The sequence below is a fragment of the Talpa europaea genome, assembly GCF_964194135.1.
Source record: "Talpa europaea genome assembly, chromosome: 6".
In the NCBI taxonomy this organism is placed as follows: domain Eukaryota; kingdom Metazoa; phylum Chordata; class Mammalia; order Eulipotyphla; family Talpidae; genus Talpa; species Talpa europaea.
In genome coordinates, this window is record NC_140072.1 from 113843263 (window position 1) to 113870943 (window position 27681).

At 35.6% G+C, this 27681-nt stretch overlaps 2 protein-coding genes across 2 annotated transcripts in view; one reads left to right on the forward strand and one right to left on the reverse strand.

Moving 5' to 3' along the window:
- Window positions 1-2852: 2852 nt before the first annotated feature.
- DIS3 (DIS3 homolog, exosome endoribonuclease and 3'-5' exoribonuclease) lies at window positions 2853-24957 on the reverse strand (the record flags this gene model as incomplete). The annotated part of the gene is made up of 21 exons (XM_084234984.1): window positions 24607-24957; window positions 23873-24030; window positions 20708-20901; window positions 20205-20278; window positions 17678-17845; window positions 16873-17037; window positions 15377-15490; window positions 15137-15274; window positions 14465-14611; window positions 13983-14099; window positions 13214-13315; window positions 12366-12430; window positions 12198-12282; window positions 10673-10800; window positions 9042-9128; window positions 6673-6829; window positions 5294-5508; window positions 5022-5190; window positions 4739-4897; window positions 3528-3650; window positions 2853-2930 (listed from the first exon to the last, which is right to left on the reverse strand). The coding sequence occupies exons 1-21, from the start codon at window positions 24832-24834 to the stop codon at window positions 2853-2855; spliced, it is 2871 nt and encodes a 956-aa protein (XP_084091110.1). The 5' UTR covers window positions 24835-24957.
- Window positions 24958-26871: 1914 nt separating this feature from the next.
- The window catches only part of PIBF1 (progesterone immunomodulatory binding factor 1), a gene marked incomplete at both ends in the record, with an annotated part of 161289 nt that continues 160479 nt past the window's right edge, over window positions 26872-27681 (forward strand). The window contains one exon of the mRNA XM_084235697.1: window positions 26872-27123. Coding sequence (XP_084091823.1) covers window positions 26872-27123 — 252 coding nt within the window. The remainder of the gene's footprint in view (window positions 27124-27681) is intronic.

Here is a 27681-nt window from a genome sequence, read left to right on the forward strand (position 1 = left end):
TTTTTTAAGTTTATAATCATGTTGGGATTAGAATGGGTCTATTATCTTTGGAATATGTATATTCATATTTATAAATTGCCTTTTGAAAACTGTCTTACTCAAAAGAGCAGTAATTCAATATATCCCAGGAAATAAAGACATTATCATGGTGTCATTTTCTTCCTTACTTTTTTGCACCCTATACTTTTTTGCACTGCTAACTGGCAAGGCATGTTTCTTCCTGTGCACCTGACTAATTATTTCTCCCAACACACTAACCTTTAAAGCCAGTAGCCACTAGGTCCACTGCTATAGACAATACATTAGCAGTTGAGTTCCTACTCACATGTTTTGGACTCAATAAAGATAATAGCCATGCATTAAGAGTTCTAGATCCCAAGGGCAGGAAGCTTCCTGACTATATTTGTATTAGTGCAGGTCAAGAAACAAAGTAGTGATTATAAGTCAGATTCCTCCTATCACCTACTGGCCCATAAACCTGTCGATCTTCTCTTGTTAATATGGTGATACTAGTTCTACCAAACAGAAGCTTTTTAAGTGAAATATTCCATGTAAGCTGCTTAGCATTAAGAACTGGCTCTCAGAAACATTTTAGATTACCAAGGCCTTAGTGTGAAATTAACAATGCTTTTGGTCATTTGAAGTACTCAATAGTGCCTATTAATACTTAATAGTGCCTATTAAGTTTACTCATAAATGAGGCACAAAAAAAAAACCTTGGATAGACTTACACAGTCAATCATAGCGTGTGTTACTAAGAGGCCTTTTCTTTTTCCTCTACCACAGATAAACTAGAATTTTTAGGCTGGGGGGTGGGCGGCAGGTCATGGAAATCACATATGTAATATTTTATGACATATGAAAATAAGAAATTTAAATTCCCATGTTCATCAGTAAGGTTTCTTTCAAACACAGCAGTGTTTGCTTATACATTCAGTCTATTGCCGCTTTTACACCTTAGGAGTCGTCTAGTACTGCAGTTTTGCAACAAAGACTGTAAGGCACATAGAGCCTAAAATGTTTGGCCCTTTATCGAAAGTCTTGCTGACTTCTGAGGTGCATTACGCCATGACCTGGACCCAAGATGACTCAAGCTTAGTTTCCTTCAACTGACAGTTTTGCCTCAGTATATGGATGTTTCATACAGGTAAACTAAACATTCAACAAAGTGTCTAAATGGTTGCATACATTGTAATTATCCCCACCTGGTATACCTATTCATGTATTTGCCAGTCTTGTTTCACACTGTGCCTCAAGCTACTTTGAAGGAAGAGGTCATTTACTTGACTGGTGAGGTGCATGGTATAATGTGGATACTTTAGAAATAAAAGTAAAGGGGCCTCCCCTGGTGGCGCAGTGGTTGAGCGCTGGGCAGCGAAGCTCCCGCATTCTCTGCAGCGCCGGTTTGATCCCCGGCCGCTGGCGAGGGTCCCACATGGTGCGACAGACTGCTGCCCGCTGCTCCCCTCAGCAGTGTATTTCGTCAGTCTGCCTATTCTGTTCCTCGCTCTGGCTCTGGTGAATTCTCTCACCCTCCCGCGTTTCTGACTATACCCAGTGCTTGTATAAATAAATAAATAAATAAATCTTAAAAAAAAAAAAAAAAGTAAAATGCTTTATGTTAACAATCTAAAATTTTGAAAACACAAATTTAATCACTACTAATCTTTGTGGTTAGCCAGGGAAGTAATCACTGGCTCAACAAATAATACTTAAATCTATTCCCTTTAATATGTCCACATACAGTCCTCCATTTTCAATATAACCTGATTCATATGCAGTTTAAAAGCCATTAATTACACATTTTGGGCCTCCCTGGTGGTCCAGCGGTTGAGTGCTGGGTTGCAAAGCTGCCTGCAGCCTCTGCAGCGCTGGTTTGATCCCCAGTCACCGGGCGAGGGTCCCACATGGTGCGCAGACCTCTCCTGCTGCCCACTGCTCCCCTCAGCAGTGTACTTCGTCACTCTGCCTGTTCTACTCTCCGCTCTGGCTCTGGTGAATTCTCTCACCCTCCCGTGCCTCTGACTGTACCCAGTGTTTATATAAATAAATAAATCTTTAAAACAAAAATTACACATTTTATTTCATAAGTAACAGATATTTAAAGTGCGAGCTCTCAAGTCTCAGTGCCTTACTTGTCAGAGATGAGAGCTGAAGTTCAAGGATAATAATCTCATTTATTACCTGGTTTTAAGAAAAAACTTTTCCAATCAGATTAAATATCCTGCTTGTCTTACTACAACATTCAATTCACAAACATGGACAGCTTTTCACGGACAACTAAAATGTAGACGGCTTTTTTAGCAGGAAACACTTAATGTAAGTTAGTAAATTAAAGATGGCAAAGGAGATTAAATGCTAAATTCCTCAACAGATCTTGACTTCATTGTCTAAAAACTGCCATACCAAACACTGACAGCTTTCAAGATTTAGAGAGAATAGATTGTTCCTAGTTTCTAAAAATATTCTATTTTCCTCCATAAGAAAATGAGCTTTTGTTCCATCAATATTAAATAATCAAATTACTTATGTAAAATTAATCTGCTCTTCAATGAGCAGATGAATGCCCCATTTAAATGATCTTTCCAGATCCCTGAAGTTGCTAACTTGTCAGTATTTAAAAGTGATATTCAATTGAATTTTTCTGCATAAATAATTCTGTTCAATCCAGAAATGTAGTTATGATGGGACACAGTCAACAGTTCAATAAAAATGCAAATTTTTAAAATTATTAAAATGTACTTAAAAGTAACACTATCAGACATTTGTTAGATATAAAGTGATTTCAAGTTTTTTTTTTTTTTAGAAAACCAATCTTTGAAGTTTTTTTTTTTCTTTCACTAAAGCTATTTTTAAAACTTCTTCTTCTTTCTGTCTGGTTCATTAATGTCCGTGCTTGAAGTATCACTGGGCATGTTTATTCCTGGTATCTAAAGTAATAAGGGAAAATAAGGTAAGAAAGAGTGCAAAATAAGGAATAAGTCTCATTCTTGCCCCATTAACATTTTCAAATGAGAGAGGGAGAAGGGGGTCTTAATAATGGTTTTCCACACAAAGCATATATATTTACTATACAGAGTAATAATTCAGAATCAGTAGATGTGATCACTGAATAGATGGGAAGCCTGTCATTTGGGAAGTATGTTTTCAGCTATAACATATCCAATCTATCCTCTTTGTACTCCAGTGATTGTTAACAAATGAGAAGACTCAGGCTGGGTCAGAGCAAGGGTTAAGAACCAATGTCTTAGGTGAAGTATATATTTCAAAACTGACGAAGTGAAAAAGGACTAGTGAGAAGGACCTGAAAGAGGTCTGCTTTTGGTACCAAGGTACTCAAGGATTACAATTATTGAGGATGCCATGGCCTAGCGAAATCAGTGAGAAAACAGGATTTGCGATGCAAATATTTGGTGAACATACTACAGGACTTCTCAAATACTAAAAATAACAGGACTCTATCCTTCTCTTCCACAAAATATACTATTGATTCCATCACAATATGGATAGTATAAGTTTGGGCTTACCTGTGGTTCCACCAGAGACATTCGGATTTTCTGATGCTGAAGATTAGATGAATCTAACATGATTTTCACTTTAACTTTATCAAATATATGGAACGCTGTATCTTCAATTTTAAGTGTAGGTACCTAAACAAAACATTTTAATGTTTTTAATTGCTTCCTTATATTTGAGGCTTTGTTCTGATTCTTTATAGTTTATCTTTCATATTAATTTTAAAGTTTAATGCCTAAAAGCATCAATATAATCAAAACCACTAATCTAGCAGCCTCACACAAATGTGGTCTATGTGCATACCTCCTCCTTTTATTAAGGTAGCTCCAATATTATTCCATATATATATATATATATATATATATATATATATATATAGTGTTGGTTTATTATTCCATATATATAGTGTTGGTTTATTATTCCATATATATAGTGTTGGTTTAATAGAAAAGCACAAAGGTATTACAGGTAGAGTTTATTTTTTTAAACTTCCACTGTAAGGGTAGGGAAGCAAGGAGTGTGTCAGATAAAAGACAATGGAATTAACAATTCCCCTCCCTGAGCTATAAGCAGCCATCTACTCGTTTGACTTTAAATAACCTACAGTAAAGGATTAGTTCAAGTTTTCCTTATAGAAGGAGACTTTACATGATATAAAACAAAGAAATCAAGGACAACTTTTGCATATGGGAAGATATACTAAGGTAGTAAATTGTGAATAGAACAATAAGTTTAGTTGGTTTAATTATGCAGATACAAAAAATAACTTTTTTCCTTTTATAAGCACCATTTGTAACCTGTGAAAAAGTAATTTCCCCTATAAAAAAATTAAAGCATTTGAAACACTGCAACTATGCAAACAACAGTGGAATACAATTTTATGTCAATTAAGAAAACAAAAAAAGGGCCTCCCTGGTGGCGCAGCGGTTGAGCGCTGGGTTGCGAAGCTGCCTGCAGCCTCTGCAGTGCCGGTTCGATCCCTGGCTGCTCCACGGCCACTGGAGGAGGGTCCCACATGCCACGCAGACCTCTCCTGCCGCCCGCTGCTCCCCTCAGCAGTGTACTTCGGTCCTTCCGCCTGCTCTGCTCCCCGCTCTGGCTCTGGTGAATTCTCTCACCCTCCCGTGCTTCTGACTGTACCCAGTGCTTGTATGTATGTATGTATCAATCAATCAATCAATAAATCTTTAAAAAAAAAAAAGAAAACAAAAAAATACTTTACCTCATCGTCATAAGTAAGTCGTGGTTTTGGTTTATCCTTTTCTTCAAAAAATACCGTACCTTCCAAACCATACTTTGGAATTAACACCACAATAGCATTCTTTCTTACAAATAGAATATAGGCTTCTTCACTTACTATTCCTTTGCTTTTGAAAAATAACTGTAAAATAACATACAACCTTATTAAAAATTGCCTTAAATCATTTTGAAATTAACAGCAACAATATCTTGAAACTAAAAATGGGAACAAAACCTCATCTCTCCCATTGATAGATGACAAATACCTGAGTATGAAATGCCACTGATGCGCGCTGGGCATATTGAGCCATTTTGTGTCGGAAATTGAGATTTTTACATAAATCTGCAAGCTTGTGTTTATCTGTTAACTCTGGATAAGTACAGTCAGCTCCAATAGCCACAGCCAACAACCGATGAACAATGATGTCTGCGTATCTAGACATATTGAGAAATAAAAAATTATATTAGCATTGAAATGTCTTTTTTTTAAATTCAAAATTAATGTTTTTACCTCATTTAATTTCAAAGAAAAAAGCACCTTCTGATGGGTGAAGTAAAATGTGTGTATATTGGTGATGCTAAGCCATAATGATGAAAATCATTATCCATTCCAGAGCAGAAGTACACAGCTTGCATCATACAGCGAGTGGCTAATATTCTTAACAGAGTGTTTAGATACGGGAACGTAGGAGAATCAGCCCGGTCCAATGAGTCAGCCAGAGACTTGGCTGTATCAGTTTTAATTTCTAAATTCTGTGAACAAAGAGGAAGGAAGGAGCACCATATTAAACATTTTAAAGTCAGTACCATCATGTATTCAAAATGTAATGAATCAGATTGAACAAATACAGTGTATGTGACTAGATAATAATGGTTTTATGCCTTTTTCCTTCACCTAGCAGAACTGAAAACAAATCTATAAAAAGGAATGCTTGCTTCATGCAACATCAAAGCTAAAAATTTTCTGAATACATCTAAAGGTACTGAAGTACATTTTGAAAAAGTTTCAAAGTAGAAAGCGAAAGTGGTAGCAGTAGTAATACTAATCCAAATTGAGAAACTAGTGCCATCCTAATAGAATACAATTATGCCTACAGTGATGTTTTGGTGAATAATAGACTGCATATAAGATGACAGCCATAATAGGCTATATCATATATGCCAACTACGGTATGTAGTGGGATATACCTTCTAGGTTTGTGTAATTACACTCTATGACATTCACACAGTGACCGAATTGCTTAAAGACGCATTTGTCAGAATGTATCCTCATCATTAAGTGACATGTGACTAAAATGTCCTGAGATCCAAAACTCCTCCTTCCAGTTGTCTTCTGAACAGGAAAGGTGGGGTCTGAACAGTTGATCCAAGGAAAAGCAACCTAAGCCACTGTCACCCCATTGGTAATTATGCCTAAATGAAAGTCTACTAACCAGAAGCAGGGGGTATTGTGGGGCTGAAGAACTTGTACCCTTCCTATACTATAGTCTTTTCCCCATGTATACAACAAATAGAATCTTAGGATTTAACTAATTTGAAAGTAAAGAGAAAAAAATTGTGCAACTGGGCAGTTCACACAGGCTCACTGAAGTCACACAGGCAGTAAGAACACAAGTAAAGGCATGTGGATGAACTCAATATGCTAAGGATAGTGCAAATAGCTTAGTCTGAAACACGTGATTTTAGCCTAGAGTGCTCTTTAAAGACATTTGAGAATTTTAGTAAGCAGATGACCTGTATGTGGGAAGAGATGCTACACCTAAGTTAGATTATTTTTTTTTTAATCAGAAGAACTACTGGCATATTTTTGCATCGAGGAACAAAAACACTCTCATGGCGAAGTGAATATAGATTATTAAGTACAAAGGGTAGGTCATTAAACAAATACAAATGTTTTTCCAAACTATAGGACTTTACCTTGGATTTAGCTGCTTTAACAAGAATTTCATAATTTGATGGAGGAGGAGCAGGATGTTTTCGAAGCAAAGCATGTTCAGAAAATTCTTCGTGAATTCTTTTTGCAACAGAGATATTAGCAAGTAACATAAATTCTTCCACCATGGAATTTGTTTCTCTGCCAGTGGAAAATGATTATATAAGAAAAGAGAATCTCAGATTTATGTGTCATATTTATTCAGAGGTTACCTTTCCTACCTATAAAGATAATGGAAATATTTCCTATGTAAATATTCATGTGTATGCACACTTATTTTTAATAACTTGTGCTTCTTTCATTTCTGTTACTATGCTAACAACCTTTTATTATGCATCTACTACATGAGTAAATCTCATGCTAGAACAGACTTTACAAATTACACTCAAGAAAAACTGTTTTACTAACATTAGTAATATAAATTTGAAACACTGCATTTTTTAACTTCCTTTTAACGTGTCCAGAGATTTTTATGTAACTATAAATTTACTAAATAAACTATAAATTTTACCTATAAATTTATTGTAACTATAAATTTACTAAATATAAACTTAATAAATGAAGTTTACTAAGAATTAAAAACTAGGTAGTACAAATTTTGGTTAAAAAAGTAAAACTTTCACCAATGAATCACTAAAATGAAGAGATCATATCAGTATTTACTACTTGGGTGCATATTATGAGTCGTGCATCTTGCCATATATGGTAGCACTGTTTTGCAGTTGAAAAGTGGAGGATATAAATTATTCTCTTCATCAAGGTCAGAGTTATCACTAGTAACAAGAAGTGAGTCCACATAATCTGATTTCAAAATTCTTAACCTGATATTGCCATTCATTCTATTCAGTTAATTTGTGTTATCTTTTTCCCAAACATTGTGTTCTCTTTTTCCAAACTAAACATTCATTATAAATTTTTCAGTCAAGTTTACATTTTTAATAACATCTTATTACAGGAAGACTTCCAATCATCCTTTAGAAGTATGGGGATCATCTCTTAGAAATGTGTTTTTTCTTCTTATTACGAAGAAATAGATGATGCTGTACACTGCAAAATGAGATTCAACATTTTTCTCTAAAAAGCTTCTAGTGTTTGGTTTCTTTCTTATACTAACATCATGCTTATCTGCACAAAAGTTTCCCTTAAAGTGTATTTAAATATAGCAATAAAACTATAAATTACACACTGGATCCCTAAAAACAAACCTGAGCATACTCATTTTTATTTTTTTTTAAGGTTTTATTTATTTTTGCATAGAACTGGGATGTAGGCCAAAGGTATGGGTGGCAAGCGGATTCATCAGAGACAAGAGTGGGGAGCAAAGCGGCCAGATTTACTGAAATACACTACTTAGAGGAGGAATGGTCTGCTGTGCATCATATGTGGGTTAGTTCCCTGGCAGGAGATGAATACTTTTTAATAAATTTTTTTTAAAGATTTATTTATTTATGCAAGAACCGGGGTTCAGGCCAGATGCGCAAGAGGGTGAGAGGATTCACCAGAGACAGAGTGGGGAACAGAACAGACAGACTGACTGAAATACACTGCTGAGGGGAGCAGCGGGTGAGAAAAGAGAGGTCTGCCATGCCATGTGGGATTTTCGCTGGCCAGCCGGGATTGAACCCATGCTGCAGAGGCTGCTGACAGCTTCATAGCACTGTGCTCAACTGCCTGTGCCACCAGGGGAAGCCCTGCTTCCTAATTCTTTTTTTTTTTTTTTTTTTTTTTTGTGAGACCCTCACCAGCGGCCAGTTCTGGCACTGCAGAGGCTGCGGGCAGCCTCGCAGCCCATCGCTCAACCACTGCGCCACCAGGGGAGGCCCTGCTTCCTAATTCTTAACCAAATCAATAAATAGTAACAACAAAAGCTAACAAGTCAGTACTCTTCACAATACTCTATGACGTGGGTACCTCTGTCAATCCTTCTACACAAATTGAGGTCCAGAGAGGTTAAAGTTACTATCCTGAGTTACTGGCAGAAGTGGGATCCAAACCTAGACAATCTCTAGCTTCAAAGTCCCTGACCTTGACCAGTATACTATCCTACCACAGGATACTCTATATTAAATATTTTAGAATTCAATCAGAGTAATTTTCTTTTACTTACCATGACTCTTACTAGTCAAATTCTAATACACCACACATCAAAACAAACCAATTTAAAACTTTCAATTATATTAATCTCATTTTTACATAATACTAAAAAGTGAAATATTTATGTATTTCATTTCATGAATCAAAAAAATTTATAGAAATCCTAACCCGATTCCTGTACAAATATGATTTACTAAGGAAGTAGTCATTACATTTAAAATCAAAATCATACCTACTACCCATCAAAAAAATCGCATACCTAAGCTCCTTGGTCTGCAGATCTATAGGATCATGAGTTTCACTGTCTATGTGGAATCGAACTTCTGGAGAAGAAAGAGTTAAAGCCCTAAATAAAAATCAAAGAGGTGAATTATACCAATGAGCCAACATTAGACATAATTTTGGAACTGATCCATTTAAAATAGAACATGATTATAGCAGGTACATGCTAGTTATTCTCCTGATGTTTTATGGATAACAACATCTCACAAAGATAGTAGTCTTTGTGCTTCTGAGGGTTTGAATCTCTTCAGTGCCCAAACTACGAGTTCTTACTGAGCTACATGAATTTGTAATCACTTTTACAAATAAAGACGATGACTGAAAATATTTCATTTACTATGGCAAAAAATGTATTGAGCTGAGGAATGAGGAGAGGTAAAGATAAGTTGCCATGGATGGCTGAGTGGCATCTGATGCACAGTTCAAAAGTATCTTCCATATAGATTCAACCAATGGAAAGGAGACTGATCAACTACTAATAATACTTACAGATACTGATGGCTATTAATAGTTGAGAGCTATGTTGTCAGATAACATACTATGGTTAGTGTTTTACATGCATGGTTAATTTATGAATTGGCAAGCTTTCCCTTTAAAAGTAAATTTCCTCAAGGCAAGGAAGGTTTATGGTTTTTTCACATATTGATGTTACCTTCATCAGGTTAGCACCAAATTAACCTAAAACTAAGAATTCTAACTTTGAGTACTTTGGGCAATCATGGAGAACGAAAAATGAGATGAGATGAGGCAAGTCAAATGAGATTCCAAGTCCTTTTCTTCCCTAACTCCTCACATTTATTAGAAGAGCTACAGAAAGAATACTAGAGAGGGAATCTCAACAAATATTTCTTCCTTACCAAGTAGTATGTACAATAAGGCTTTACATCTTGATTGAAAAGACAACATATACTAATCATAAAATGTTTATCATAAAACACCTAAAATGCTGTTTATACCTGACATACTATTTATCTTTAACACAGACATAATTCAAGACATAACATCTCCTGTTAAGAAGACAGAAAGATGTTATTTTTGTTCTTACTATTTTCTCAATTCTACCTAACACTGAGATTCAAAGATGTGTTTTACCAGCAAGACTGTCTACTTAAAAATTGAACACTGTTTTTGATGTTAAAAATAGCTTTGATAAGCTAATTGAGAAATTATGCTACAAATGCAAATTTACATGTCTTAATTTAAAACAACCAAAGTGAATATGGTTTCAAATTAGATTTTATTCACTTTGCTTTTAAAATAAACTTTCTAAAAATTATCTTTAAACAAATGTTCTTCTGATATTGGACATACTGTAAATCTTCAAACCTTCACACCTTCGTAGAATTTCTTTAACATTTTAACCCAAACATATCCAATTTTAGCACAACAAATTACAAGCACAGAATTCCTTAACAAACAGTAGTCCAGAACAGTTGCTGACATTACATGGTAGCTAGAAGAAATGGAATGTCTCTATTTAAGAGTCTTTACTGATCCTATTAAGAAATTCATCACAGTCCATGATTAAACACTTAAAGAGTTACAAGTTATCTTAATACCAGAACGTATGAATTAAGACACAACTTAATACATATTTATAAAATATACCCTTTTTCAATTCTTCTCTTTTTCAAAATTTTTGCTAGTTTATTTAGTCCTCGGAGACTAATGGTTATATCATCATTCATGGTTGCTGAGTCAATTCTCATCTGAGCTTCAGCATATGTTAGGGAAGCCTTAGAAAGGAAACATATTAATATTACTCTTACAAATTATAAAACCTGGTTTCCTATCTTCTCAAATTTCTACTACATTAAATCCCTGACTTCAAAAAACCTAAAATCAATAACAAAATAGATATTCCTCGCCATAAATCTTATACTTCACAACTATGATTTCTAGTTTATTAACTCTGATATATTACATAAGCAAACTTACGTTAAAGGAAAATGGTAGTATTGTCAGTAGTTTAATTACTTTCATATTTCAGTTAACGCAGAAATAGGCAATGCAAAAATAAAATGAAAAGGAAAATTAGATTATTCTCTAATAATGACTGTAAAGTGAAGTCTTTTCCAGATGACTATTACTCTCCTACTCACTGACTATTACTCGCCTACTTACTGGCAAAAAAGTATGGAAATTATAATAGCACAGACATCGTGTTTGCAGGAATTCTACCCAATACCCAAAATTAAGTATTTAAAAGTAGAATAAATTCAGCGTAAAAAAATTTAATTTCCAATTACAATCCAAATATATTAACAGCTGTTTCTAATCCTGTTTCTAATCCAATTTTTAGCTTAATTAAAAAAAAAGGTAGCATCACAAGTTAAAATCAGGAATAGCATGAAGTAGTTAGAGATGCAGCCAGGTCAAATTCTTCTCAGAGCCAACTTATCCACTAGGGTCTAAGAGAGAGCCTTCTAAAAATGTTTTTTGTTATGTTTTCACAAAATCTTTTTTTAATATAATTTTATTATACTAGTCAAGTCTGGGAGAATTATAAACTCATCCTTATTTAAAAATACAATCTAGGAAGGCATAAATTGCACATTACAATTTGTTGGTCTGCTTCTTTTTCCAACTGCTGCTTAATCGAAATGAAAGAATGATGTTAAAGTAAGAAAATACATAGATAAAATTTAGAAAATGCTCATTAGACAAAAGGGAGTTTGACAAATCTCATCAGGCCAAAATGAGAATACAAGAATTTGGGCAGAAAGTACCAAAAAAGAAAAGGAAGAAAGAAAGATTGTCTGAACACAGTCTCAGGCTAGTTATATTAGAATTCAACTATGATTTATAACGGTATGAAAAAACATGAATAAATGGATGATGTATATGCCAACTTTAAAAATACAAGTAGGATAATATGAAATACTGGGGTTTTTGAAATACAAAGTTATCTATGCAGTCTTCTCAAGTATATAGACTATGTAAATATTTGAATATAGGATAAGTACCAAATAAACTCATTTCTAAACAGCATCAAGAATTGGGCAGGTTAAAAAAAACATTTTGTTGCAAAACTAGGGGAAAATTTATTAATAATGTCTTTTTTCAAAACAATCTAAAATACTGTTGAAAGTATCAAAGATTTTAAAAATTAAACATTAACTATGAAACTAACCTTTGAGTTAATGACACTTTTGGTAAACCTGGTTTTTAATATTTCAGCATTTTGATTCATTTCCCAAATACATGAAAATGCCAACCTGTAGAGGAAAATACAGTATTTGTTAATGGAATAAGTTAAAGTAGGAAATAATACATTCTAACAAAATATGTGCATAAATACCTGTCAACATTACATCTTAAGGAACATAAGTTAGAACTAAGCAACTCTGGAACCATGTCAATCCTCTGAAACAGATAAAAATAGTTTATTACTTAGCTATATCCATAACATTCTACATTCATCAGAGACAGAGCAAAAAATTTAGCAGGAAAAAAAAATGTTTTTTGGTCTTTGTGAATAGAACTGAGAAAATGTGAAATAAAAAATCTATTTCTAGAAAAGTACACAGAAATGTTACAAAAGGGAAACAATAAAGAAAACTGAACTGCATGCAAAGTATATGGTATTTTAAAAATATTTAAAAGACACTATTTTTTTTTTTGGGGGGGGAAGCTACACAGAAGAACACTGACACTGAATTCATAACAGATTAAGCTTAAATTTTTCCATTCACAATTTTTCTCTGTAAATTTACAGGACCACATTAAAAAAAAAATTGGTAAACTGTGGCAGAACAGGCACATCACTTAACTTTATAAAGAACTAAAGAGTACATTTAATCATATATAGTAAGTGCTGCACAACAATTTGTCAACAACACCTACTTTTTTAATTGGCTAGTCAAAACCAAAATAACACTGCAGTATTTTCACTGATGTAAGATCACTTTATTAAACGTTATGTCTTTTAGTTATTGATGTACTATTTCTACCTATCACTACTCAAAAATACGGAAGAACCATTACTTTTACAAACTATGCTCAATTAACTTAAGAGTTACTCACCAAATTTCACTAAATACTGAGGCTGTCCTTTCCTCTGAAAATACCTCAGATGAATTTATTATTAAGAATAAAACAGATGATGAAAAGTTGCAGTATGTACCATTTTATACTTAACACACTTACCTTTTCACAAAGATACACAGTTGTTCCTCTTCTGGCTGACTCTTGATCTAAAGCATTTCCTGGCCTAATAAAATGGCTAACATCAGCAATATGAACACCAACCTTAAAAAGATAAGTAAAAATATGTCAACATGTTCAACTTGGTAAATATAGGAATGGAGTTCTAGTAAGAAGAAATTTAGCTAAACTAAAAAAGGACACAGTCACATTTACCATTTTGACTTTTGACACATGTCCATTAGTCTCTGCAGCTAAAACTGACTATACTTTGCATCAAAAATTTCTAAAGGGCTTCCCCTGGTGGTGCAGAGGTTGAGTGCTGGGCTGCGACGCTGCCCGCAGCCTCTGTAGCGCCGGTTCTTTCCCCGGCCGCCAAGCGAGGGGCCCACAAAAAAAAAAAAATTCTAAATAGGGGCTCCCTGGTGGCGCAACGGGTTAAGCACTGCACTATGAAGCAATCCGCAGCCTCTGCAGCACGAATTTCGATCCCCAGCCGGCCAGAGAGAAACCTGCATGGCGAAGCAGACCTCTCCTGTCTTGCCCACTGCTCCCCTTAGCAGTGTATTCCAGTCAGTCTGCCTGTTCTGTTCCCTGCTCTGTCTCTGGTGAATCCTCCCCAAGCCATCTCTGGCCTATACCCCAGCTCTTGTATGCATGGATGGATAAATTGTTGGGGGTAAAAAAAATTTCTAAACAAATTTAGGGGTAAAAGAAATGAAATCAAGAACAGAATTGTGTCTGGATAAGAAGAGCATTTCAATATAAATACCTCCAAATTTCCATTTTCAAGTTCTCTGCAATGTAGAGCATCATCGATATCAGTACACCCTGGTGGGTCCACACTACACACACACAGATGTCTCAGGTCTTCTCGGTTCTTCATGTCCTAGCAAATGCCATGTTACAAAGATGTTTAAAACTATTTTGGTAGCACAAATGCAAGACAGCTGTTATGAAATAAAAAGTAACTATATGGAAAAACTTTATTTCATGATAATAACTACACATAATGATTTGTAACTGTAGTATCTTGCCTTGAATAATTCGACATAAAGCAGTATTTTTTCTCCAGAAATATTTATTTTTCAGGAGGCAAATGATTTTTGTAATAGCTAAAAGTGGTATATCTAACTAAATTTGGGGAAGGAGAGAACTATGGTTTCTACATATTAAAATAACACACACAGAAATCAAAGAAAATTAGTTCAACACAGTAATTTATAAAGTCACTAAGAATTCCTTTCAACTTACCTTCTCAGTAATGCTCCAGGGCATCTTTGGTAGAAAGCTAAGAACAGCCTGGGAAAAAGGCTGATGGGGAACATCATGCTCAAGTAACAAAACTTCTGTTTCAGTTTCTTTATCTCCAACTTCTCCTAAATTTTTTACAAAGTGTCCCTAAAACCAAACGGTATTATGAAACAGGTGCATTTTGTAGCCTTTGCTTCTATTTTACTATCAATTACATTAAAGTCTTGAGCATTTATATATTATCTTCAGTATCTAAATATTCCCAACATTTTTAAAAGTGACCCCTTGATAAATTAAAGTTGAAAATGACAAGACTATGATGGAGACTTCTTGAGGGCCCAGTTCTTATATCACAAAGCATCTGTTTTATCCCATATTACAAGTTTAAAATGTTTCAAGTATAGTAGCTTCAAAATTTGTTAGAATCCAGTTACCTCTCAAACACTATTTTCAGTCATGAAACTTGTTTGGAAATTAAGTAACCAAATGATTTATGTTAGATTTATGATTAGTTTTCCAATTGGATGTACTACTTACCAGGTAACTTTGTGAAATATTCCTAAATATCAGTATGAATTATACAAAAGCAGATTCTATCCTCACCTTTTAAAAGAAGCATCTTTATCCCCAAATTTTAATATCCTTCTATAAAAGTTAATAATTTAAGCTTACATTTGGATATCTAGAATTTCTGGGCCAGCCGTCAACTGAAACAATAATTCTCCGTCCTTCTAATGTAGAAGCCTGTCTAGTTTCTATCCGAATTCGAGGGATTCTCTTATCAGCAGGTGTAAAGAGATGTCTCCTTGACTATAGAAAATCAAGGCAAAAAAAAAAAAAATTATACACATACACAGAAATCTAGGGATGAAGACAAGGAGAAAGTTATTACAGATGACGCTCTTTCCTCACCTCTTTAATATCAGACTTGGAAAGCATGCCACAGTATGGTCTCCAGTTCCTTTTTATTATTCCTACAACTCTACCTGTAGGCTTCAGCATTTTTTCATTTACAGCAGTCTTAAGCTGAGATTTAAAAATAAAAATCGTTATTTTTCCTCAAAATATAATGAAATAATTTGCTTCATAATTACACTGTGAATATGGGTACGAATATTTTCAGGCAGTAAATTATGACATAAAACAATAGAATCTTTGACATTTCAAAATTCTAGGTAGAGCATGCCAAACTAAATCATGGAAATATTCCACAATCATGAAGCACTATAAAAACAGTAAGTCAAAAAGGAAAGAAAATAATTAATGTCAGAACTAAATTCTTAAATTTCAATATGGGCATTTTCTAACACACAGAGGTCTGAAAATTTGTAGATTAGGATTTTAGTTCTAGCTTGTACCAACTAGCTGTGCAACATTTATTAATCATTAAAAAAGAGATGTATCTTTAAAGGTTCTTCTTTATCCACAATAAAAATCCAAATAAAGTGTATTTATTAGAAACAGCAGAAGGATCTAATAGCATTTCATTTCTAACACTCTCCTATGGCCTAGACTTGGCAAGGAACTGAATATGATTCATGGAAAAAAAAACCTGCAAAGTGTTTATTCCAGCTACTTATAATATTCTTGTAATTCTAAAACAGGGAAATAAATGGGTTATGTCAGGTCAATGTAAGACCATAAAAATAACTGAAAACATTCTCTTGATAATAAACAGTTATACAGACAGAATTATTAAATAGGCCTAAATGTAAGAGTCCACATATACATCTGTTGTGCTGAGGGAATTTTAACATTACATAAAAGCATTTCAGAGTTCTTTTCTCACTAATTCAGACAGATCATGTACTTAAATGTCCGAGTTTAAGTTTCATACTCAAGTTAACAGACTTTATATTTCAACCCATTTATTTAAGCAAGTAAGGCATTAATTTAAAAAAACTACTGAGGGACTCCCCCTCAGTGAAGGTGGTTGAGCGCCACACTGTGAAGCTGTCAGTAGCCTCTGCAGCGCGGGTTTGATCCCGCCTGGCCCACCGGTGAGAATCCCACATGGTGCAGCAGACCTCTCCTGTCTCGCCCACTGCTCCCCTCAGCAGTGTATTACAGTCAATCTGCCTGTTCTGTTCCCCACTCTGTCTCTGGTGAATCCTCTCACCCCCCTACACTTTTGACCTGTACCCCAATTCTTATACCCATGAATAAATCTTAAAATAGACAAATAAATAAATAAATATAAAAATAAAAACTCTGTAACCCAAAAACATTTAAAAAAAAAAAACTACTGAAATATTTAGAGGGGAAAAACCAACTATAGAACTTCTATAGAACTTCATTCAATAAATCTGAAAACAATAAAGCTTATTTAATTTTCTGAAAGCTGACATTAAATAACTATACAAAGCAATACAAATTAAAAAAAAAATAAAATCTGCTTAATTTCATACAATGCATTCTCGCTCCTCTTCTTTCTCTACATCGTCTTCATTTTGACCTTCATCATGTAAAACCACAGAAGATGGTGCCACCCACTGATTCTTGGGGAGAAGCTCCACAGCCACAATGTCTTCATGAATAGCTCGGTTTAAATTTTTAAGTCCTTGTAAGATTATCTGAGTAAAACAGCAAATGGCAGGTGCCCAGATATTTAAATATTAAAATAGGATTGTTCCCTAACATTGTTTATGTATATTCTGTGTTATGATCACTATTTCGCCTCTTCATTTTTCCTTCCTTTATAGTATCCCTTTATTCCACCCTCTTAATTTCATAACATTGAGAAAATAACAGTTAGAAAATATAGGTTGTGCTCTCGGTTTCATCATCAACTCTTCGACTAAGAGACACTGGGAAATTTTTGTAATCTCTGTATCTTAAAAGTCTTGACTTGTTAAATAAGTGTACGTACTTATAAAGGCCGGATTGAATATTAAATAAAATGAAGCATGCAAAGCAGTAAGAAGAGTATCTGGCAAATATTAAGCGCCCCCAAATGACTGCTATTCATTTTACAGTGTGTGAAATCCTCTGCAGTAATTATATGTTAGGCAAATAGTATTTCATTTCCCATAACTGGTCATAATATATACAATAGGCATTCTATCTAATCTATAAGCTCCTATATCACTGCCTTCAAACTGATGAACTGGGAAAATAAAGCAAATTTAAATTCTCATAGATTTCAAACTCTTATGAAAGAAAATAATGAACAAAAAGTATTTTAATGTATAAGCAATTTATGTATACACTTGCCTCTTTATTTTCTTCAGTGTCTCCATGAACCCATACTGTAGCTTCTAAGTAATTTTCTCTGCTAGCTCTAAATGTTCCTTGAAGGTATGTACCAGATTTTATGCCTTGTTGTAGCTTACTTAAGGGAAGATGCTCTGAAAATATTATTTTTCCACTTTCTATTTCATTCTGTGAAATAAGCAAACCAAAAGATGCAATTAGTACGTAAGTCTTCTGTATGGTCAATACACAACTATTATCAATATCAGGTAATTTTTAAACATCATCTAAATTATAGAATGTATATAAAACTCTATTCAACTATGAATTTGAGAGATTATCGCAGAGTGAGGAAAAAAGTGCTTCCTACCTTAGGACAACTTACACAAATATTTCAATTTCTCTACTTTCATATAGTTTAGCCACACATGGACACCATTAAGAAAACCTCTGTATGTTCCCTACTCCTACCACAGCCCTCATAAAATGAAGGCACAAGAAAAGTTATTTTTACTTTAGTTATTTTAAGTAGCTGGAGATACAAATAGAAGTAGGCTGGGAACTGCTTTAGCTCTACCACAACACCTAGCAGGATTTTTAGAAACCCTGACTGCTTGCCTCCATTAATACCCTTCTTCATTTGCACAATTTCCACCTTTTAAAATTACTTTATATTTTCTCCTTTTCTGCTTAACTCTGAACATTCCCTGTCTTCCTTCCTCACTCTCAGATGATGACCTCAATCTCCATAGTGAGAATCAAAATCAATCAGCAGAAACCTATTTCATCTTCCCACCACTAAATCTACCCAACTACCTGCAAAACAAAAACTTCAGCTTTCTCTGGTAACAAAGAATAAAATGTTTCTGTTCTTTCATTTGTACACTACATTCCATCTTCTCTTCTCTAGTCAAGAATTTTGTCTTGTATTACCTTCTCTCTAGAGGCAAATTTCCCTTCTCTACTGCAACATTCTCTCCATCATATAAACTTATAATAACATGACTTATTAGAAATTAAAAGTTTGGGTCTTCTTCCAGACACAGGCCTGATCCATTGTTCCACTTCACAACAAAATGCACACTAATAGTGTCTATAATTTCTGTGTATTTACTCCTCCCACTGCACTTGCTCTTGAATCCACTATAATCAACTTTCATCCTCAGTCAGTTGAGACCATTACTGTCAAGGTAACTAGTAACACACTATCTTGCAACTGCAGTGCTCCATTGTCAGTCTTACCAGAATTTCTAACAATGATCCTTCTTTCCCTGAAACACTTATAGCATTTAACATATCCTTTCTTTGGTTTCTGTGCTACTACAGCAGTAGCTCCTCCTTAGTTTCCCTTTGCCAATTCTTCTTTTCCTGATTATTAATGTTGGAGTGTCCCAAGACTCAGTTATAAGTCCTTTTCTTTCTTTACATTTACTGCTTTGTCATTTATCTTAAAAAATCCTAATCTCCATCACTTTCTGTCCTTTCCAAATATCAGAGCTGTGCTAAATCTGTATTTGGGGAAAAAAACAAACAAACAAAAATCAAATCCAGCTTTTATTTTCTCACTTCTTTTTAGTTTTGGAGAGTAGCTAGTTGAAGACAAGAAGAGATAGCAGTAACAATAATAACAATAGCTACCTTTTATATCAATAGCCACCTTTTACATTTACCATAGGTATATGCCAGGCACTGTGATAAGAATTTTCTTGTCACTGTTATTATCTCATTTGAGCCTCAAAATGTTATAAAGTCATTGTGCTAAACACACTGTACAAATAAGGAAATAGGGATTCACAAAGCATAATTATTCCCTTTGCACATGCTGTCAAGCTTGCCTTGGCAGTGGTCTCTTTACCCATTCCCATCTTTAATCTTGCCCTTGATACAATGTATCATCCCATAAATTAACATTAGAGTGCTCTTGCAAATAAATAACATTTTCTGCTCATTTTCCCCCATTCTTCCCAGGTACACTCTCATACACCTACAACTTCCTTTTAGCCTGCCATTATAATGAGAAGAGACCAGAATATTACCTGCTATCTTCTCTTTATAACAGCCCATTAAGGAGCTCTTTATAAGACAGTTTTAAAATTACTGACCTACAGAATAAATTCTATGTCCTCATTATTTGGCTTCTTTCCTTCCTATTCCACCTATGACTCCCTCCTCTCCTCTTTCAGGATTAATGCCACAGTGCAGTACCTATTCATTCTTTGTCAAACAATTACCCCTTAATCACAAAGCAGTTCTGGATTCTTTTATTTATTCACTAAACAAATGCAGCTGCCATACGCCAAGTTCTACTCAGTTCGCTGGAAGCATCATGATCTATGTTACACTGTTTTAAAAAGACAAATCTTTTAGGAATGGCATTTTCATAAGCTTATGACAGCCACTCTTGTTTATAACCCAATTCCTATTCCAAATCTAGCTTACCTACAAATATTTCAATTTTTAAATTTGGTAATGATAAACCTTATGTCATAAAATGGCTACTTTAGTATTTTCACTTCTCAAAAACAAAATAAAACAAACTCAAACATACCCCTTCTTCAGACAAACAAGCAAGACGATCTATGAGTTCAGGGTTAGCAGTTAGGCTTTTTACATATTCTTCACCTGAAAAATAAGTTATGCTCTTCTTGATAAATTCAAGTATTTTTTCTGTTTTGTAGAAATGGAAGTACATGGATAGTCTTGTGAAAACATAGCTGTCAAAAAATTTTTTTTTAATCTGTCAAATTTTTTTGGGGGGGAGAATCCCCATCTATTGATGTGATGGTACCCATGAGGGAGTGGGTCAAGCATTATATATGAATTTTTATTGCTAAATCAATTCCACATGATTGTGGTTTAATTAATAGCCACTGGGTACCACAACTTACTTAGGTTAGAAATGCAGGGAAATTTAAAAATGCAAAATATCACATAAATTATAAGATCATGAAACTATTAAACACTCAAGTGAAAATAAGAACATGGCTTTGATAACTTTTTACATGCATTTGCAAACATAAATCAACAGCTACTAGCTACAAGCAGACTTACAAGTAAAAGCTGGAATTCCTTCTTCTATGGCTTTCTCTTTGTTTTTCCTGTCATTTGTTATGAAGATAACTTGCAGCTGATTCTCAGCTGATATTTTCTTCAGATGTTCATTGTACCACTTTGCTGCTACTCGAATTGCTCTATCATTCCTGTCATTTGAATTTTCGCCCTGTTCTTGTTCTACATAAGTTTCTCTAAATGTGAAGGAAAAGAAAAAAATTGAAATCACTGGAAACAAAGATATGAAAAAAGTCTTAGGACATAAACAATCACCACTAAGTGAAAAATTTAATGGCATTTTTTTCTTACATCAATGTATTCAGATTTATACCTCAAAGAGACACAGATAAGACCCCCACAGTTAAACTTTTAAGACAATTACTTGAAAAAGAAAACCATGTCATTAGTGGAATAACAAAAATGCTAAAACAATTCTATTTCACAAACAGAAATACTCAAAACCAGAATTTAAACTTTAGGTATTAAATTATCTAAAATACTTTGTTGAAAAAACTATTACAAAAATTGGCAGATCTGACAATGAAACTTAATTTGAGCTATAGTGTTACAGTAATTTCTAAAAGCGACATATAGTATGATTAAGTGATTTATGATGTGATTCTATAGTCACTGAATACAAAATACACAGAAATTATTCCTGGTAAAGCTCAGTGAATGGTAAAGACTATCTAGATTCATACGTATGTGTATATATATGTGTATATATACAGTATACTGCTTCTAAGTCTATCTACTCTGAATTCTCAAATGTCAGTGTACTGCTTTAAATCAATTTTTCAAAGTCAAATTTATAACAAAATTCAGTTTAATAACTTCTTTTAAAAAAAAAGATTTATTTTTTATTTATACAATAGCTGGAGTACAGGCCAGAGGTATGGGAGGGTGGGAGAATTCACCAGAGACAGAGAGGGGAGCAGAACAGGCAGACAGACAGAAAGCACTGCTGAGGGGAGCAGCGGGTGTGACAGGAGAGGTCTGCTGCGCCATGTAGGAATTTCCCTGGCCTGCAGGGAATCGAATCTGTGCAGCAGAGGCTGCAGACAGCTTCACAGGGCTGTGCTCAACCCACTGAGCCACCGGGGAGGCCCCTTAATAACTTCTAATGCTTAAAATTTTAGATTTACTTTTAATAATAGCTTTTAGAATTGTTTATTTCTTACCATTAAATGCACCTTTTAATGCCTTTAAACTTATCAAAGATACTGTTATGAATTCTTGCACTGATTTTACCTTAACTTAAACAACAGAATCTTAGATGAGATTTGCCCAAGAGTTCTAAGATTCTTCTCTACAATCCCAGTATTGCTAACCTCTTTTTATTACATTTAAACTGAAAAAATTCCTAGCCTCTGATTAGAAATTTGATGATCACACTCCACAAAAATTTCTTCTTTCTGCACTGAAAAACAAGTCAAGTTTCTGTTTCTGGATTTCAAGGAGGAGCTAGGAATAGGAAGTCTACAAATGTCTTGTGTTCCTTATAAAAACAGTGACGTTTGGGATATGAGAAACTAAATATTTTTCTAATTTGTATGTTCCAGTGAGATTTCTTTATCAGAATTCTACTGTCTAATCCAGTAGTTCTAACAAGGGGATGATTTCATCCCTTAGGATACATACATCTAACAATGTCTGGAGACATGTGGGGTTATTATAACTGAGTGGACAAAGGTGAGGTTGGCTACTGAAGTCTAGTGGCTAGAGGACAGGAATTCTGCTAAATATCCTATAATGTGCAAGGGACTCCTCATAATAAAGAAGATAAAGAAACAACATAATAAAAAAGCAAAATAAAACAAAAACTCCTACACTTTAAGGACAAAATACTGGGTCACCACAAGGCAGATAGGTAAAAGGGATCAAGTGTATTGTGGGTGAAAACTAGACTTTGGCCATGAACGTAATGCAATATACACATAAGTTTATTTATAGTGTTGTATACCTGAAAGCTATATATTATAAAGCAATGTTACTTTAGTAAGTAAAAAAATTTTTCAAGAATTATCAGAAAATTATCGGTGCTTTGCTGGTGTCATAACTTTCATGGTGTCATAACTTAATATTAGTGGAAGTGTGAATCTATAATTCTAAAACAAATACAGCAGTACAAATTAACATTACTTCAACAAACAATGTCAAAAATAATTATCCAGTACAATATGTCAATAAGACCAAGGTTAAGAAACCCTGATCTAACCTAATAAAAGTATAGCAGGACTCATCATAGGTTATTTTTGTTTAAACAACAACATCATATTTTCTAAGACCACACATTATGTTCAAAGGTATTAAATCTGGGCCTCCCCGGTGGCGCAGCAGTTGAGCGCTGGGTTGCGAAACTGCGCGCGGCCTCTGCGGCGCCGGTTCGATCCCCGGCTGCTCCCCGGCCACCAGAGGAGGGTCCCACATGGCGTGCAGACCTCTCCTGCCGCCCGCTGCTCCCCTCAGCAGTGTACTTCGGTCCTTCTGCCTGCTCTGCTCCCCGCTCTGGCTCTGGTGAATTCTCTCACCCTCCCGCGCTTCTGACTGTACCCAGTGCATGTATAAACCAACCAAACAAACAAAACCAGCAAACAAATAAATAAAGCATGCCTCTATAAAAAAAAAATAAATAAATAAAAAAAATAAACAAAGGTATTAAATCTGAAACAGCAAATTCTATCCCTTATCCTTATCTTCTTTAATGTGATCAGTCATATAGTACTAGGTTAACTTTTAAAAGCTCAATAAAACTAAATTCCTTTTATACTTTTAAACCTTTCCTTCACAAATGTTTACATATTAACTTATGCTGGTTATTCATATGATACAGTATTCCAAGAACTTAGGCAAATCTCATCTTCAAGATTCTATTGTCCCACCCATTCTAAAATCAATTCAAAATGAAAACAGTTTGAAATAACAGCACCTACTGTAACCTAGGAGTCAAGAGACCTTGGTTCTAAGTTTTACCAAACCAACGCCTACATGACCTTAGTGAAGTTCACTTAGTATTATCTTCTGTACAACTGTGTAAGAACCAACAAATATTCCCATAAGTATGGGTTTCTATAGCAAGTATCTTCTGACAATGTTACAAATTATTACCAAGAACCCTCCCCCAAATTTAACTAATTCTATGTTTTTCTTAACAAAATTTCCCACCTATGGTGCTCATTAGTGAATGTATAGAAATGTTTCTCCTGGTTACTAGTCACATCTCGGATCCTTTTATATACTGGAGCACTTCGATTTCTCACTTCTTGGAGAACTGTTTGTAACACAATTACATTCCTGATGGCAGGGTCTTCAAGTACATCAATCTAAAAAAAAAGAAAGGTTAATTTCTCCTATGTTCATTTATTGCTACTGTAACAAATTCTGTCAGTTTAAAATCACTACACATTAGCTAAAACGGTATGTTGCTATAAAAAACCCTCCGTGTCAATTTGCGAAGAGCACATGTAAACAGACTCATTAACAAAACTTGATGGAATTAAATCCATTAATATAGAAATAAATATGTTGACCCACATAGCTAGCGTTTGCAGGCACTTACAAGTTGCCTGGGGGTCGCAAGCTGGAGGCCACAGTAGCCCAGGTCTCCGGCCTCCAGACACTTACAATCTAAGGCAGAAGAGACACCAGGAGTTAGAAGATTAACGTGTCTAGAAACTAACGTGTCTATAAGTTGAAAACCGCAGAACAACAACAAAACAACAATGCACAAGGAAAACCACCCCGGCCCGGGGGACAGGAGGCATGAGTCCCTTTCGGGTAAGCCTCTCCTTTAGGACGAAGCACAAGATGCGCCCCTAAGGGCCTCAGTTTCCCTATCTGCCACACCCCCTTCTCCAGGTAGGGCCGCTCTGCCCAGGGTCACCTGTACGCCGACACACCTGGTGCAGTAGCACGTTGGTATCAGGGAGCAAGTAGTGCGGCCGCGGGCAGAGGCTGCTCGCCGGGTCCAGGGGCTCCGGCTCGAGGGCAGGTCCCTCGTGCGCCCCGCCGCACGCCGCGCACCCGGGCGCCCCACAGCCGATGTCGTCCCGCAGGTAGTGCTCGCGCACGATCTTCATCACGCCGCCCGCCCGCGTCTTTTTCAAGAAAGTCTTGGACTTGAGCATCTTGCCTCGCGGGGTGGAAACTCAACTCCGACAGCGCTCTTCCGGCACAAGGTGCAAAACTGGGGTTCCTGCCGCACAACTACACCTCACCCCGAGGTTCGCCCCTTCCACTCCGGGCCATTAGGGAACGCCTCGCGCGGGAAAACGCCGAGACTAATGTCGGTTGGCTCTTTGTGAACTGCGAGGATTGGGCGAAGGTCCGGCAGATAGGCGGGCCCCAGAGCCATTTCCGCCCCAGTACGGCCATTTCCGCCCCTGTACAGCGCGGAGGCCGCGCCTGGACTCCAACTCCCAGCAAGCCTTGCTCCCGGCGGGTCCGCGCGGGCTGAGTTCCGGCCGGTCCGCGCGGGCTGAGTTCCGGCGGCGTGGGCGTGTGCGCGCTCTTACTTCCTCCGTCCTCCTCGGAGCGCGGAAATGGTCGTCTAGGTTACGGTTCCTAACGGTCTCTGGCCCCGACGTCTCTAGTTGCGGGCTTGCAACCTGAATTGCTGTCTGGAGACATATTCAGCTCCTCGAAGTGACGCTTGGCCTTTCCTTGGATGTGAAGTAATTGAAGCTTTCGAGGTAGCTCGCGGCTGTGTCCCTTCCTTTCCCGCGCGGGGCAAGGACATCTCCAGTGCTGCCAAATTTGGGTCCTGTGTTTCTGAGGCAGGTGTCAGTGTTCCCAGACTCTTGATGGTTGTAATCCAGGAGGTGTTGCCTGTCTTTGGTGTCACTTTCCTGGCTCCTTTTGATTTATAAAGGAGGGAAGCCGATCCAACTTAAGTTTTTACTGTTTTCCCTCCACACACCGTTTTCCTAATCATTCAGTTTAGAAAAATTGCCCCCAATACCCTAAATAATATATTGTATCGTGTAGTATTAAAACAAAGTTGTTGCTTAAATTCTTGTAAAAGGGGAAGAAGTTGTATTCATTTTTCAATTTTATTTATTTTATTTTTTATTTATTTTTATATATATTCTTACATCATTTTTCATTTTTGCACAATGTGTATATTTTCATCTTGGTTATATTCCCCATACGATTCCCATCCCCCTTATTTTGACCATAATCCCTTCTCCCTTCTATTCCCCTCTGCCCCCCTCCTGTTTATAGTTGCTTGTTGATTTTGATTTTTACTTTGTTATAGTCTTTCCTGGTCCCTTATTTAGGTTTTCTAAATTTCTGCTATGAGTGAGACCATCTGGAATTTTTCTTTTTCTTTCTGGCTGATTTCGCTAAGCATGGTTCCTTCCAGCTCCATCCATGTTGCTGCAAATTAGAATGCTTGAGCTTTGTTTTGTTTTGTTTTGTTTTGTTTTGTTTTGTTTTGTTTTGTTTTGTTTTCTCCTCCTCTGCCTCTTATTTTCGTTTTGCTAACTGGAAATCTATTTTGAAGAATTATCTGAGTTTTCTTTTGTAAACAAAATCTTCAGTGGTGCTTTAACACATTTGACATGCAAGGCCCACCCCACACTTGATCTTTAGGATGCATGTGTGCTTGTGTTTGAAAGGTAGGAGTCACAACTCAGATTCACAAAGACTTGGCGCCCTGCCCAGCTACCACTATCTTCTGCTGTTTTGCTCTTTAGTCACCACAATACCAACCTTAATTCCTGTATGCTTTGCCCTTTCTACTCCTCCTCTCCTAATCCAAGATTCTAAGGTTATTCTATATAATATTCCCCTGACTTAACTTATAGGAAATCTTGAGCCTGTGTTGCATTTATTAGTATCATAACTGAGTACTAATGAGTTAGGGCTTTCTCCTTTAATTCATACATTTATGTGTTTCTTCCAATTAAAAGCTCCTCCTCTGGGAACTGGGCTTTTTGTTCATTTAAGGGCCTGTGTTTGTAGTAGGATTTAATGAGTGTATGAATTGAGCAGTAATTTACTATTTTGTCTTAGATTCGGATGCCTAATAATTTAGAGAATCCTTGGTATTTCTAATACATTTCATGTTTTCCATAGAGAATGTTTGAATGCATTTAAATTTGTATTTTTTTTAATCTACAGAAGAGTTGGAGAAGAAAACTGACCAATAATAGTAAAAAATGTCTCGAAAAATTTCCAAATCATCAAATAAAGTGAACATTTCTAGCTCTCTGGAATCTGAAGATATTAGTTTAGAAACAACAGTTCCTACTGATGATATTTCTTCATCAGAAGAGCGAGATGGTAAAATGAAAATCACCAGGCAGTTAATTGAGCGAAAAGAACTACTTCATAATATTCAGTTACTGAAAATAGAGCTTTCCCAGAAAAATATGATGATTGACAATTTGAAAGTGGATTATCTTACTAAGGTAAGAGGAGGTGTAAATTTTATCTGTACACTTTATTGTCTTTAAACTGCAGATAAGGAAGAATTAAAAATATATATATATAATTTGAACTTAAAGTGATATATTAATGTTTCATCACAAAGATATCAAGTATTTTGAGAGAATAATTAACATATTCTTATATGGCTGTTTTTGGAAAGAGCAGCAGAGTGAATAATATTTCTGTGTGTTAAAAAATCCTGCAGGAAGGGGTGATTTAAAGGTGAACAGAGATAATTTATTTTCGTGGGTTCAATTTTTAAATCTTAACATGTTCTTTGCTTCATTGAGAAGTAGCTTTGATGTGACTTATTTGGAAGAATCAAGATCATAATTATGAAATTGACTTTGTATAGTCATCTGCCTTGCAATTCTGGCTTCTTTGTTACCTTTCTATTTGATAGCTACTGTGCCATAGGCCAAGTATCAATTCAGTTCCCATCATCCTGTTTGCCAAAATAGGAAGGGATGTGGTAGTCCTGTGTTTCTATTTGCAGTCACAGAGTATTTTATGTAATACCCAGATTATCCAGAATCCTT